The sequence below is a fragment of the Lytechinus variegatus genome, chromosome 3, assembly GCF_018143015.1.
Source record: "Lytechinus variegatus isolate NC3 chromosome 3, Lvar_3.0, whole genome shotgun sequence".
Taxonomy (NCBI): domain Eukaryota; kingdom Metazoa; phylum Echinodermata; class Echinoidea; order Temnopleuroida; family Toxopneustidae; genus Lytechinus; species Lytechinus variegatus.
Genome location: NC_054742.1, coordinates 53,907,119 through 53,921,610, shown reverse-complemented (window position 1 = coordinate 53,921,610; position 14,492 = coordinate 53,907,119). Strand labels below are relative to the sequence as shown.

General features: G+C 37.4%; 1 protein-coding gene across 2 annotated transcripts in view; it reads left to right on the top strand.

Annotated features, from left to right (window-relative positions):
• LOC121411366 (histone deacetylase 11-like) overlaps positions 1 to 14,492 on the top strand; it is a 30,940-nt gene that overhangs the window by 10,838 nt on the left and 5,610 nt on the right. For both annotated transcript variants that reach the window (XM_041604043.1, XM_041604044.1), the window contains 5 exons: positions 1,364 to 1,643; positions 1,949 to 2,018; positions 2,545 to 2,653; positions 3,123 to 3,303; positions 4,427 to 4,552. In XM_041604043.1, the coding sequence (XP_041459977.1) occupies positions 1,364 to 1,643; positions 1,949 to 2,018; positions 2,545 to 2,653; positions 3,123 to 3,303; positions 4,427 to 4,552 (766 nt within the window). The remainder of the gene's footprint in view (positions 1 to 1,363; positions 1,644 to 1,948; positions 2,019 to 2,544; positions 2,654 to 3,122; positions 3,304 to 4,426; positions 4,553 to 14,492) is intronic.

The window sequence follows — 14,492 nt, the reverse complement described above, 5'->3', positions numbered from 1 at the left end:
TAGCATGCTTCATTCCAAACTAACTAGAAAGGGCAGAGAAAAAACAGGAAACTTGGCTTCCATACCTATTTTTATAGAACAGTAATGAACGGCCATTTTAGTGCTTATTTTAGCATCACTCTCCTCAAGTCACGTGCTTCCTTTTAAAGCTCTGTCATCTATCAAGCCTACTGTATTTACTCCATGGTGAGCTGCCTATTCTAGGTAGGAAGTATGGAGTGAAAACAAGTAGTGGCTGTCACCACTGATGGAGGAAAGTCTTCTGTCCCTATATGTACTAGCATCACATTTATTAAAGGCTAATATGAAAAGCTCTATGATTTTATTAGGATTATTCTATTTTTAAACTTAGGATGCAAAACAAGTCATGGAGAGAGGTTTAGCACTCAACATTAGCCTTGGCTTTTATCAATGTTCTAGCAAGCAAGAAAGACGATTCTATTTCAGGAAAATTCAGTATGCCCTTTGATTCACCTTTGAGAGTTGTTTCTCGAAAAGAAAAGGAGGCGCTTTTTCTCTGTTTCTCCTAACATTTTATGTTGATAAAATATATGTGCATGTACTTCACAAATACGCACTTCTCATCTGTCATCTATCAATGTTGCACATGTACTTTTACAGTCTATCATTAGTGTTTGGTAAATCCCCACAAAAATGTCACTATTCTATTTAATTACTAGATTATATTAATGTTTTTGCCCCAAAACAGTTGTGATGTGAAGGATATGGACAAAAAATGTGTTTTATTGGATAAATTTACTGATTTTATGTCAGATTTTAATTTGATCCGGTGCCTGATCAAAATGAAATATCTGCATATTTCGTCTTTGTTTATAGAACACCTTGTTAAGCATGGAATCAGTTGGAAATTTCAGAATATAGATTTATCTTTGTCAGTAGCGTTCTAATATCCAATTACATGTAACTAAATAGGTAATATATGTGTTCAAACTGCTATTTTAAATGAAAATAGAAACATTACTGAGAGATGATAATACTAGATTTAAATTTAGATCCCAATGGCCCCTCAAAATGCCATATTTAACAGCTAATAAAAAAAATTACTTCAGTGACTTCTATGCTTTTGTACTACTGTAATGTTCTATGATACTTGAGTATAGTTCATATTACTAATCCTTTATCAAAGCTAAAGACAGGCTTTAAATATACTCTCTCATATACAGACTGCTATACTAGCCATAGGGAAGATGTTAGACAGTCGATATTGGACATGATTTTAATCACCGTTCTGGCAAACATGGAGGTGTCTTCGGTGTCCTTGCTAACATCGCCTAAGGCTAACCCTTTGTTACTATATCTTGTACTTATTTATCATTTGTCAATGTTATTGTTTCACCTACAGGCTGCCAAACTAGCCATGGAGAGGGGATGGGCTATCAATATAGGTGGTGGCTTCCATCATTGTTCCAGTAAGCAAGGAGGGGGCTTCTGTGCTTACGCTGACATCACCTTGGCTCTTCGCTTCCTCTTCCATCAAGGTACCATCAAGAAGGCCATGATCCTGGACCTGGACGCGCATCAAGGCAACGGCCATGAGAGGGACTTCATGCAAGACAAAGAGTCGGTCTATATACTGGATGTCTACAACAGGCATATATACCCCCGGGATGGATTTGCAAAAAGTGAGTACCTGTTAGGGAATGCAATGCTTTTATGGTGAATAGGATGAATGATATGATAGGTGGTGTTTTCTTGAATCTTAATTACTACATCAGGGAAGGAAGGGAGCCATGAGCAGCAACATTTGTACAAATATCATTTTTCTGTTCCAGGATTCCGTAGTTTCAAATTTCTATACCAAGATACATGTATATTACAAGTTACAATGTTAGCAAATTTACATTTTATCCTTATTTTGGTACCCGTTGATCATAATGTTCATTATGTATGGAGTTGATTTTGTATTTTGTTTGATTTTCCTTCACAGGGGGCATTAGTCGAAAGGTAGAAGTGAATTATTTCATCGCTGATGAGCAGTATATGACATTGGTAGCAAGGTTGGTTCCATTTACATCTGAATATTTGTACACCGATTTTTAGGCACTAATGTCAGTTGGTCCTGTAATTATTTTTTTAATGGTGTTTTCCTCTTTGTACCATTGAAAAGGAAGATTAGTCAAAGATATGAAAAAAAATGTTGTTGCACTCTCAACATTTGCATGGTATAGTTTGGTTTTGTTTTTATATACCTTATGAAAATCAAAACAAAATACATTGTAAAATTCAAAAAAATTAATATATAAACACTTAATGGCTCTGTTCTTCCTCAAGGTCGAAGTATAGTTCTCTGGTATAAACACAATGGATGAAAGTAGTAATTATGGTTGTTTTTTTTTTAAATTCCTGTACCATTGTTCCAGAGAAACTATGAGTTCTCTTCTATCAAGTTAATTCACGAAATAAAGTACTCATACTAAGATCATAATGAGATGCTTATTCAAAAAGCATTTGCCAGTATTAGATTGAAAGTAAATAGAATTGTTGCCGCATAACTTCTGTGGTATATGTGTTTTATCCCTACAGTAACCTAGAAGCAGCATTGAATGAGTTTGAACCTGATATACTGGTCTACAATGCTGGTACAGATTCCCTAGAAGGGGACCCGCTTGGAGCTCTATCTATATCTCCTCAGGTATGTGTGTTATGATGTGATCATTTGATTGTAGGTCCCCTCTTCACAGAAGTAGAACATTTCACACAAAATTTTGTGATACTACATGATCTCAGAAACAGTATCTGTAATCAGTTATTAAGTGAGTTTCAGATCGAAATGAGGTATTTGACTAATAATCGTTTTGCATCACTATATATGTGAAAATCAATAAAGGAACAGTGTGAGAATGACAATACATATATACATTTACAGAACAAAAGAGAGCCCAGGACATGGTCACATTACTGACACAAGCAGGGCAGATAAACATAATATTACAGTTAAAAAGTACGTTCAGGGTTCCGCAGTCATTTTGCTTTAGTGCAGCTTGCCACATTCTTGCGGTAACATTTTGCTTTTTTGGCGAGCAGTTAATTGAATATTTGTATTGTGGGAAAATGTTTCTTTTAGCAAATCTGAGGTCATTGTCTCTTTCGTTTCTTTCCAGGGAATAATCAGACGCGATATGATGGTGTTTGAATTTGCACGCGACCGACCTAAACCCATTCCGATCGTCATGGTGACGTCCGGAGGTTACCAAAGAAACAATGCAGACATCATTGCAGCTTCAATCCTGAATCTATGGAGGAGAGGACTGATATCATGTACAGAAGCAGAAGAATTTCAAGGTAATAATTGTATATACTTGCAGATGTTACACTGTAGGTTGTGACATGGGGATGTGATCTTGTGAGGGTTACTTCAAACTAATAAGCTGTTATGCATCAATTTGGCATATGTAATGTTTAGCTTGAACAATGCAATGATCTGGGCATAAAGATTGTTGTGAATATGGTCAAATTCATGTAAAAAGATTTTTTCAGGACTGGAATGCAACTTCATGGTCAAGTTGTCTTTTTAGAATTACAGGATATTTAAAGGTTACCATGAATATAAAAAAATTATTAACAGACCTTACATCAAAAAGGTGCTGTCTTACTTCAAATATCAGATGTAGATCACAGGCACTACCTGTTTTGATCCCAAGGCTGTTTTGATGCTAACATGCCTTGTTGTGAAATGCAGTGTACTCTGTCCATCTTTTGACTTGAGAGGCAAAATCCACTTCTTGTTTGTCTGTCCCTAGAAAGAAAAATTAATTATTACCACAAAGTTCACACCAAGCTTTGATAATTCCTAGTGTGTTGCTCATGGAAAAGCATTTAAATGTTAGAAAAAGAGGTGTTCTCCAGAAATTAATTAAGTTTTTATATTTTGCTCATCTCATTATGTTGGAATTTTGTCACAAACCAATGAAAATAATATTTTTGAAAAAAACATGTGTACTGTTAGTGCAATTTGTACTGAAAGTGGCAGGCAAGTGAAACGAGCGGACCTTTCTGTTGTGTAAACAGACTAGTATTTTGTGTTATTTATGTATGCATGAAATATACTTATGAGTTTCATATAAGTTTTGTATATTGTTTACATTATGCTTGTACCCTGACAGTTGGTTGAAAGAGTGAATAAAATCTTCCCAATCTTTCATATCAATGTACATAATTGGTGTTGAATGATGGCTATATTTGTGAGAGTGGCTGTGGCAATATGATGAAGATGATGATTGTAGCAGTAGTGGTTGTTATGGTGATGGCGATTACAATTTTGTAAGGTGTCTCATTCACATATATTGGAGAATTTGACAATTTGTTTTTTTAATCATGGCATTGTATGATATTAAAAATATCACCAGTTCACATTTGTAACAACCAGTATAATAATCAGCCATGCTTTTTTTTTATTTATTAACAGCCAAGCAAGATGGACCCTCATCAAGTTCTAGACAAAGCCCAGAGGGAGAAGAGACACCTTCCACATCAAACTCAGAGTCTACTCCACAAGGGAATAGAGGCTTCTTCAGATCATTCCTAGGATTCTGTAAATAATGTTAACTTCAAGAGTTTAATCCTATTTATCATTCCATCAGTACTTTGTATATAATGTACTTAACTTATTAACTTATTTCAACATTATGTAGCTATGGGACCCCAATTGTTTTTTTTTTGTCAAATATGGTCAAATTATATATCAAGTTAAGACCTGAATGAGAGAAAGACGACAGTGAAAAGAGTAATATCTACAGCCATTTTTCGAGGGATGCACCTTTTTGTGATCATATTGTACCCTACACATCCAATGATACTTGAATGTATGTGACATTGTCTGATGACAATTTCCTGACATAAATCATTAGCTATTCAGGAGTGCACTAGTGGAGAAAACAATTTCAAGTTCCAGTTTATCAATGATCCTTTTGGCTGTATGAGGATACAAGAGTAAATAAATACATACACTTAAAGAGAAATGCCAGTAGTTGCAGTAAACACTGATTTCATGAGAAAGTCTGTAAAACCAGGCTTAATTGTCAGAATATCATCGAGGATCTAGATCTGGTACAGTTACATAAGCTGAACTTTGTGAAATCCTGAAATCTACGCTGAAAAATGTTCACACTGAAGATCACCAACACAGATAGGCACACGTGGGACAGTGTATTAATATTGCTGGAATAAAGACCCGACGGAAGTGACCGAATCCGCGCTTATTTTGCTTATTTCTCAGCAATTACACAATTTCTTCCATAATCCTTTGGCACATATTTTTTATTCATACAAACAGGCACTTGGGTGGTCATTATATTAGATTTTGTAAAAAGTCATTTTGAGATCGTTACCAAAACTGGAATTCATCTTTAAGATGAAAACCTAAGGGCGTGAAATTGCCCACACACCCCTCACAATTCCTGTTGCTCCAATCCATGGATTTGCCAGTATTGTGTAAGTAATGGCCATAGTTAGCCTGTAGTTATAATGTAACTTGCACCAACAGACTAAGGCCTGTATTCTGAAGTCAGGTTTAACTTAAACTCAGGTTTAAAGTTGTGGTTTAATTATGGAAAGCCAATTGTTACATAAATCATTAACAGTAGAGATATCATATTTCAGCTCATTTGGCTCTCAAATCATTCATAATTAGTCCTTCAGAGGAAGCTTACAAGTGAAAGAAATAATGGCAAAATAAACGGAAGTATCGTTTGTTTGTTTATTTATTTTCTTATTATTATAAAACAATACATAAATATATATAACATAGATGGCATCAATTGAAATAAACAAAATGAATTGCAAGTATGTTGAATAGATAAAATAATTGAAAGGATTGCCCATTTCAGAGTCATTAACATAATTACTCTGTTCTTCCTTGAATATGACATACAATATAACAACAGTAAAAAGATAAAAGTAACAATTAAAACCAAAAAAAATGGTCTAAAGAGATTTGATACAGAGTCTATGAACATCAACAAGCACATACAATCAAGTAGTTTCATGGTCTCAAGTGTTTCATTTCTGTATTTTATCTTCAACACATTCCTGAATTTTTTCTTTTCATGTGACATATCCTAAATGTATTGGTGGAACGAATCTTGAACTTTTTTCTGCAGACTAGTTCATTGTAGTCAATGACAGCATTGGTCTACTACAAGCAAATCCTTTGTTGTTATTATAGTTAAGGAATGATTATCTGATTTAAGTACCAGGGGCCCATTGCATAAAACTTTTTACCTGAGAAAACTCTGGTTGTTTTTACCTGAGTTTTTGCCCTGTGTTAAAGTCAATGGCAGAAATCAGACTAACCTTAGTTTTCAGCTTTTACCAGAGTTTTCTTTGGTAAAAAGTTTTATGCAACAGGCACCAGTAGTTACGCTTTGCATAGAAATCAGGTGTCTGGGTGAGGCAAATGTGTCGTTCAAATTAAAATCATCTTGGGAAGTAGTAACTGTAACAGGGGGGGGGCAATGAATCACAGTATGTATAATACATCTACATTTATAATGTTACATGGCACCCTCAACATTGTCCATCGAGTTGGTCTGTTGGTAAGAATTTAGTCCGTTTGCTTTTTGGTAGCACTTGATGCAGATTTGTACAACATGCTACTTGCATGCTTCTCCACAAAGCTGACATTGCTGCTGGAACTTGGGCAGACTCGTTTTTATCATCTTGCATCCATCACCATGGTAATCTTCCAGACCGCATCACCTTCTTTCAACCACAGGTTCTAGCAAATCATCAAGGTCATGTTGTTGAACAGCAAGCGGTTCATTGCCAAGGACTCTCCATCACTGGTGTTGTCAAACCACAAAGAGAACGTACCTTCTTTGTGGCTTGATGATCTGTTCTCCCAAGGTCAGGCCAAACTCAAAGGAGTCAATCTTCCTTTGCTCCTTGTCTGTGTTCAGTGCATAGATGGTCGTGGCATTGATGCGACATGTGTCTAGGAGGTACCCGAGGGCAACTATAGTCCATCTGTTAGATTTTACCTTACATGTGAAACTCTGAGCCCGTTGATCTACGATATCTGTGCCACCCTATGTATAGTCATGTAACTTGAAGATGGCAGGCTTCTCCTTCGAATCGTCAGTCGTCACTCCAAGGATGGGGTGCCTCTGAGCTGTTGTCATGATGAGAACATTCTTGGTGCCAGAAGACTTCGTATTCACAACATGGTTCAAACTTGTTTCTTTTTTTTTTTTAGCAAGTGATATACATCCATTTTTAATAAATCTCTTGAAAACTACTTTTGCTGACTGAACTGGATAAAGCTCTTCAAAGATGCATATAAACTTCTTTAAAAAACACTACTGACTAACCAAACTGTTGCCAAATTAAGAACAGTTGTCGCAGAATAACAGTAATGTAAGTTACATGTAAAGTATGTTACCACTTCAAAATGGATGGTAAAAACAAATTTCATGGTTCAAAATACATATCCTATTCACTTTAATAATTAATCTTTGTCAAGAATATGCTCAATACTTCCTCTTTATAGCAAAAAAGGCTGTAAAAGCACATGCAATGATTCATGTGTGCCAACCACAAATAACCTCGTAGGGTACATTTCTCAACTTGTTACAACTTACACATTTCAAACAGTTTTCATGAACGATCATTTAACTGAGACTTATTGATATCGTTTATGTTCCTAAAGCAACAGTTAAGTATAACATACATAATATATGTTTCACATAATGATCATTACACACACTATTTAAAACACCCTATATTTTCCCTGAGCAAACTGCACAATATAAACAAGATGTTCCGTAAAACAACTAGGAACATTAAATATGAGGTTACTCATTGTTTTTATGGCAATTAGTATGATAATTTACCATGTATAGGTGCTTTAACTTTGGAAAAAAGTGACCTTTGTATGAAGACAGATATATGGCACATTCTAAGAATTTCAGGGTTTTTTTGTCTCACCTGCGAAGCAAAGTGAGACTATAGGCGCCGCTTTTCCGACGACGGCGGCGGCGGCGTCAACATCAAATCTTAACCTGAGGTTAAGTTTTTGAAATGACGTCATAACTTAGAAAGTATATGGACCTGGTTAATAAAACTTGGCCATAAGGTTAATCAAGTATTACTGAACATCCTTTTAGAGTTTCATGTCACATGACCAAGGTCAAAGGTCATTTAGGGTCAATGAACTTAGACCATGTTGGAGGAATCAACATCGAAATCTTAACCTGAGGTTAAGTTTTTGAAATGTCATAACTTAGAAAATATATGGACCTAGTTCATGAAACTTGGACATAAGGTTAATCAAGTATCACTGAACATCCTACATGAGGTTCACGTCACATGACCAAGGTCAAAGGTCATTTAGGGTCAATGAACTTTGGCCGAATTGGGGATATCTGTTGATTTCCCTTGGACATAATAGTAATCAAGCATCACTGAAAATTTTGTGCAAGTTTGAGGTCTCATGATTAAGGTCAAAGGTCATTTAGGGTCAATGAACTTTGGCCGAATCGGGGGTATCTGTTGAATTACCATCATAACTTTGAAAGTTTATTGGTCTAGTTCATTAAACTTGGACATTAGAGTAATCAAGTATCACTGAACATCCTGTGCGCGTTTCAGGTCACATGACCAAGGTCAAAGGTCAATGAACTTTGGCCGAATTGGGTGTATCTGTTGAATTACCATCATAACTTTGAAAGTTTATGGATCTGATTCATGAAACTTGTACATAAGAGTAATCAAGTATCACTGAACACCCTGTTCGAGTTTCAGGTCACATGATCAAGGTCAAAGGTCATGTAAGGTCAATGAACTTTGGCCATGTTGGGTTTTTTGTTGAATAACCATCATATCTCTGTAAGTTTATTGGTCTAGTTCATAAAAAGTGGACATAAGAGTAACCATGTATCACTGAACATCTTGTGCGAGTTAGAGTAGTATTCAAAGTCAGCACTGCTGCTATATTGAACAGCGTGATGCAGGTGAGACGGCCAGAGGCATTCCACTTGTTCAATGTAGATTGTACTTTTCATATTTAACATTTAATAATAATAACAATTCAAAGTCTCACATATAATTTTATCATTTGGTATCATTCAATAATCAATCACAATTAATACATATCTGGAAACCAGGTTCCAATGAGAGAAAGCAAAATGTATAAATGCAATATTATTGTAGTAATAATTTATAACATATGACAAGGGATCTTAGAAAAGAAATAGTAGGAAATGTGTCATTGCTTAGAAATTTGAGCTAAGATTTCATAATATTGTTGTGATTTTGTCCCAGTGGTTATAACTTAATACTCACGGACTTATCTTGCTGTGAATCAAGAGAGAACTTGGAACCGGGGATTGGTAGGTCCTTTCTGCTTGCAATCCAAATCCAGTTCTGCTTGTGTGAACTCGCCCGAGCCAGGGTCATGGTCGTACGCGGTCATACGGCACGGGTGTACGTACATGCGCCTTAAGACTGGCAAGTCATGCGGTCCAAATACATTTATATATGTATTACCATATAGTATATTTCACAACAATATTACAAAGTTTACAAAGTTTCTCATGATTGTTTACTGCAACTCCTCTACTAAAAGGCTAAGCTTGTTCATGGCCATAGCTGTGTGCACAGACAGTCAGAAGGTCTTGTGTGGTCCTCTCTTCGTCTCGGTGCTCCTCCCAGGCTCTGAATACACGGACTTGCATCGTCCTGGTCTGTCTTCTCTGATGGCGGGTTATAAGATGCCTGTCCACCATGCACACCGTTAGATCCACGAGCTGTGACTCCTTGAAGAGCAATGACGACAACTGGTACACGCCCATACTCTTCCCTCCCGCTCTTCTGTTGAGTCTGTGGTTGTAACCTTCCGCGTCGTCGTTGGTCCTGATAGCCTTTCCATACATTGACCAGACTTGCACTGGCCAGGTTGGGTTCGTTATCCACGTTGACTCTAGGTAGTCAAAGAGATTGAAAGATAAAAAATAGAAAATGAAGTATTGTCAATATTATTAATATAATTGTGTATCATGAGTTCAAATATTTCTTACTTCTCATAGTTAAAATGATGTGCTCTGCATGTCTTCTGGTAGCTACTAAATCCAATCAAACCTTTTAAAATGTCATCTTCAATTAAGAAGCGAATGCATTTTTATATAATAAAGTCAATTGACACTTAATTTACTTTTCAAACATATAATTTCAAATGAAGAGTTTGTGGGCTCTTCATGGAATTAGAAAGTGAAAAACGTTACGTCTTAAGTTTGAACTCTCAGAAGAAAGTTAGACACACTATAATTATAGGAAGAGGTGTATGAACGTTAAAATTAAATCCGCAGCTCATGAATGAGTGATCGTCAAATCGAGTTCACACGTCTAAGAAGTCAAATAAGTGTGATTAACCAGTAATCAGAAAGGCGTCAACATTCCTCCCAAAAACGGGTATGGGCGAAAACCCACCTTACCACAATCCAAAATAGGAAAGGACGATAAAATTCCCTTACAGCCCATATTACATATGCACGACGATAGGTGTGCAACCAGGCTAATTGCCCCCTAATTCAGATTCGTGCTTCGCCCTTCAACTTGCCAAACATGACCAGAGCAGCCTAAAATACCATGAATAATTAGGGGTACCTACTTCATTACTCTATCGATACATGCTATACGACCCCGCATCATGCCCTATGCCCTCAACCAATTTTACACTCCCAGCTGACCTGAGTTAATCCCCAAGTTTGATATTCTCCCAAAATTCATCCAAATATGCTTTCAGATCACAGAGATACTGCTTTTTTTTTTTAGTTCGTCACAAAATTCCTTAAGATACATATATCATACCAAAGAACCTGAAATTGAACAATTCAATACAATTAGAAAAATATTTACACCGAATGTTAAATACTTACTAGACTGCAAGCTGTATTCATTATCATCTTTAAAAGACATATCAACATGGCGAACATCACAATCAGCAACTCAAGTTGCCTAAAATTCTTCAAACCTGACATGTCAATGGTTCCTTTATTACTGACCCGGTTCTTTTATAACCTCCCCAATTAACTCATAAGACAAATTGCAGTCCTCCACGTGCATGGACATGATATTATCGAACAGATTCTACATTTGTGTTACAATAAATTTGCGAATTCGCACTCAGAGAGTGAAAAATGAAGTGTAGCATCACATACGAAATGCATGACCTACATGTAGGACAATATAATTCCCCCAACAATATGCCTATAATTCTCTAAATATCACAAGAGGAAGAGGTGGGAATTTGTGAACTTTCCGTCGTACACAACCAGCTCTAAGTAAAGCCAAGACCAGAATGATGAATTACCGCCGCGCCTCACTAAAGTGCGGATAATACTTGTGCGGGCATTGTGCCCGTGTCCCCTGGATGCCCACGCCCTGTAACCAAGACAAATATCGGCCCTGCACCTTTTTGGGCCGAGCCATGACTCACCGTCTGGACAACCCCCCTACTCATTCAAAACAAACAATCATTATGTAGGTAGTTTGTCAGCCAGCTAATAAATCATTTTAAATCGTCAAGCCATCTTTAAAATTCATTATTCCTACTTTTTAGTTGTTTTTCCCATGGCAGCTTTGTTGAGTGACAGATGTGTAGTTTCCTTGGCTCTGCTGATAATATTTTTACTGTATTCCCTTTGAAAGCAATTAATGAGTATCATGTTCAAGCAGGAGGGCTTCCAAGTTTTTGGCACCCGATTTTGGCCGAAATGCAGTATGATTTTTCCGTACAACACTTAATGCTCCCTCATAAGATACATTAGTTATACGAATGACCAAGATTCCCTTCTTCACTTGAGTCAAAGAAGGACACATCCTGGCACTTGTACATGGATCTCTGAAATGTGATATCCTATGCCATTGTTGTGAAATCCCTAGTGGTAATGTGTTCACTTACTTTACAACTTGCTTGATCATAGAACCAGAAGGACCTGGAATCAAGGATTGGTAGGTATATAGGTGCATCCAATTCCATGTCCAAACCCAGTTCTGCCGTCACGTACTATCAGCCTGTGGTGTGAGCTCAGCCGTGCACACGAGATACATGCTTACATACATGCACCCTAAAGTATGGCAAGCCATCTTCGTTACTTACATACTAATATATTTCACAACACACCTCCCGACTGACAAGATTTATCCCTATAAATCTCTTTTACTTATGTGAAATATATACATTATATATATATATTCAGAAATATAAATACGACCATGACAAATTTGGTGTCAAATGAAAGAGAATGTTTAGCACTTTCACATAATAGGGATGCCATTGGGATTAAAGTATATTTCAAGTGGAATTTTCTTTGAAGAAAAAAAAAGTAATCATTTAATTTGTCTAAAATATGAAGATATTATTGGGAAAAATGACACCTGAATATTTTTCAGCTCCTGATGACAAAGCAATGTGATGAAGGGGCCTGTCACACTTGTCTGTTTGATATAAAATTCATCATGATAGCGCAAATGTTTTATAAGATACAGTCAATTTTATGATGTTTGGCAAGTGTCAACTTTTCTTTGAATTTCCTGGGTGTATGTAAACCTCTGGCTTCAACTGTATATACATGTATGTTTCCTATGTTTCGCCTCGTGTTATTACCAACTTCCATTTAAAATTCATATGGAGGCCTTCACAGGTTAGCCAAAGAGTGACATTCCAATTTGACGTGTTTTTAATCTGGACAATCCAGCCCAGTACGTCAGGCAGACTTCTCGGTCTAGAATGACCTAGTTCCCCATGTACATGAAAGGGCTCCATGTCGTGCAAGCAAAGCTCTGCTGTTTAAATCCAAAAAGTGTAGGTATGGAGTGTAATAACTCTTAAAACACAGATACTTAATCCAGGTACGATATAGCTATGGTGATAGTTGAGTAATCAGCTTAGGTAGTTAACTAATGTATTCGATGCTGACATTCTGGGCCTTAAATTGATTCATTTATTCCTTTTTAATTTTTTTCAAAAACAGAAAACCTTTATTCACTCTTTTGCAAATGTCATGCAGACCTTGCATTGAACCTCATTCTTGGGCGAGGTTGAAGGTATGGGGCATCTGTTTCTAGTAAGAGCAATTTGGAAACTCACTTGACCAGGCTCTCATCAGGGCCATAGTGCCATTGAATGGATTCTCTGGCTCAAGGGCACTTTTTCCTAGTTACGTGGCGGCTAATGGCATGGACGTTTTTTTTCATCTTCTGCAGCACTAGCAGCTATACTCGAGTGCCCACATCAAGGAGGGCGTTAAACAGCCGTTCCTGTTTGGGCTTTTCGGGGGCATTGCGAAATCGAATCCAACTTCACTCAAAATTTGCAGGTTTATTGAGGTGTGGAAGAAGGGCCTGCCAATGCCTTTTGGTGAAAGTACTCACTTGCTTAGGGTGAATACCCATTGCAATCTTCCAGGTGTTTCGTCCCTGCTGCAGCCTGACCAACTCGTCGACGGAGTCTGGAGATGTGTAAGTCTCTTGGTCGCAATAATTCAATACTCCTCCAACCAAGTCAAGGGGTTGCTCAGGCTGCTTTCCAGGTTCCCCCATTCCTCTCTTTTTGCTTGGATCCTGTTAGGGGGGAAATGCGTATTGTAGGCGAGGTAATGGGCACATTGTTGGCTTTTCGACCAACAGTCAAATAATTTTCTAGGCCCCTACAGCCCTATTTTTTTAGGGGGGGGCACAACAATATTTTCTAGGCCCCTACCCCTGCCTTGTCCAACAGCCCTGGGTTTTTTTTTTTGGGGGGGCACAATAATGTTGGCCCTGCCCTGTATTGTATGGGGTCCAGAGGCTTGGGCTCATTCTTGCCTTCTTCCTCCTTTTCTTGTGCTTCACCCATGTTTTTTTTGGAGGCGGTGAGTGAATGAACCGGCAGTCTTGGTAGGGGGCTTCCTCTGCTAGCTGGGGGCCTTCCTCTTCTTCCCGCTCCTCCCCAGAGCTTACAAATAATTACAAGAATTAAGAATTTCCTCCAACTCCATTTGGATAACACAGGATTGTGCCATGGTGCTCCTGTGAAATAGAGAGAGAAAAAAAAATGTATTTTGCCCTCTTCTCTTGGCGGATTGTGTTGCTTCTGCCTACAGAAGGGGCAAAAAATATTTATAGATGTGCAGACTTTCAGTTTCTGTCACACGGACACAGTTACCATGAGACCATTCATCACACCCATTGCATTGGATCAAGAGCGAACCATCATCAGGCTTCCTGCAGTGACAGTATACGTCTCTCCAAAGTTAGATGTGGAGACCTTGCTCCGATCTGTACATTTTTTCAGTCTGTCATGGTTAAGAGTCAACACTTCATAATATATGACTTGGTACAGATAGAACATCTCTTGTAGATTATATTGCTTGACCCTTCTAAGGGGACAGCAGCTTCTTGCACTTTCCTCAAGGGGTTTCAGAATCTAAGAGATAGACCCGATCTCCCTCCTCAAATCGATTTAATTCAATTCAAATAAAACATTTATTTTCTTC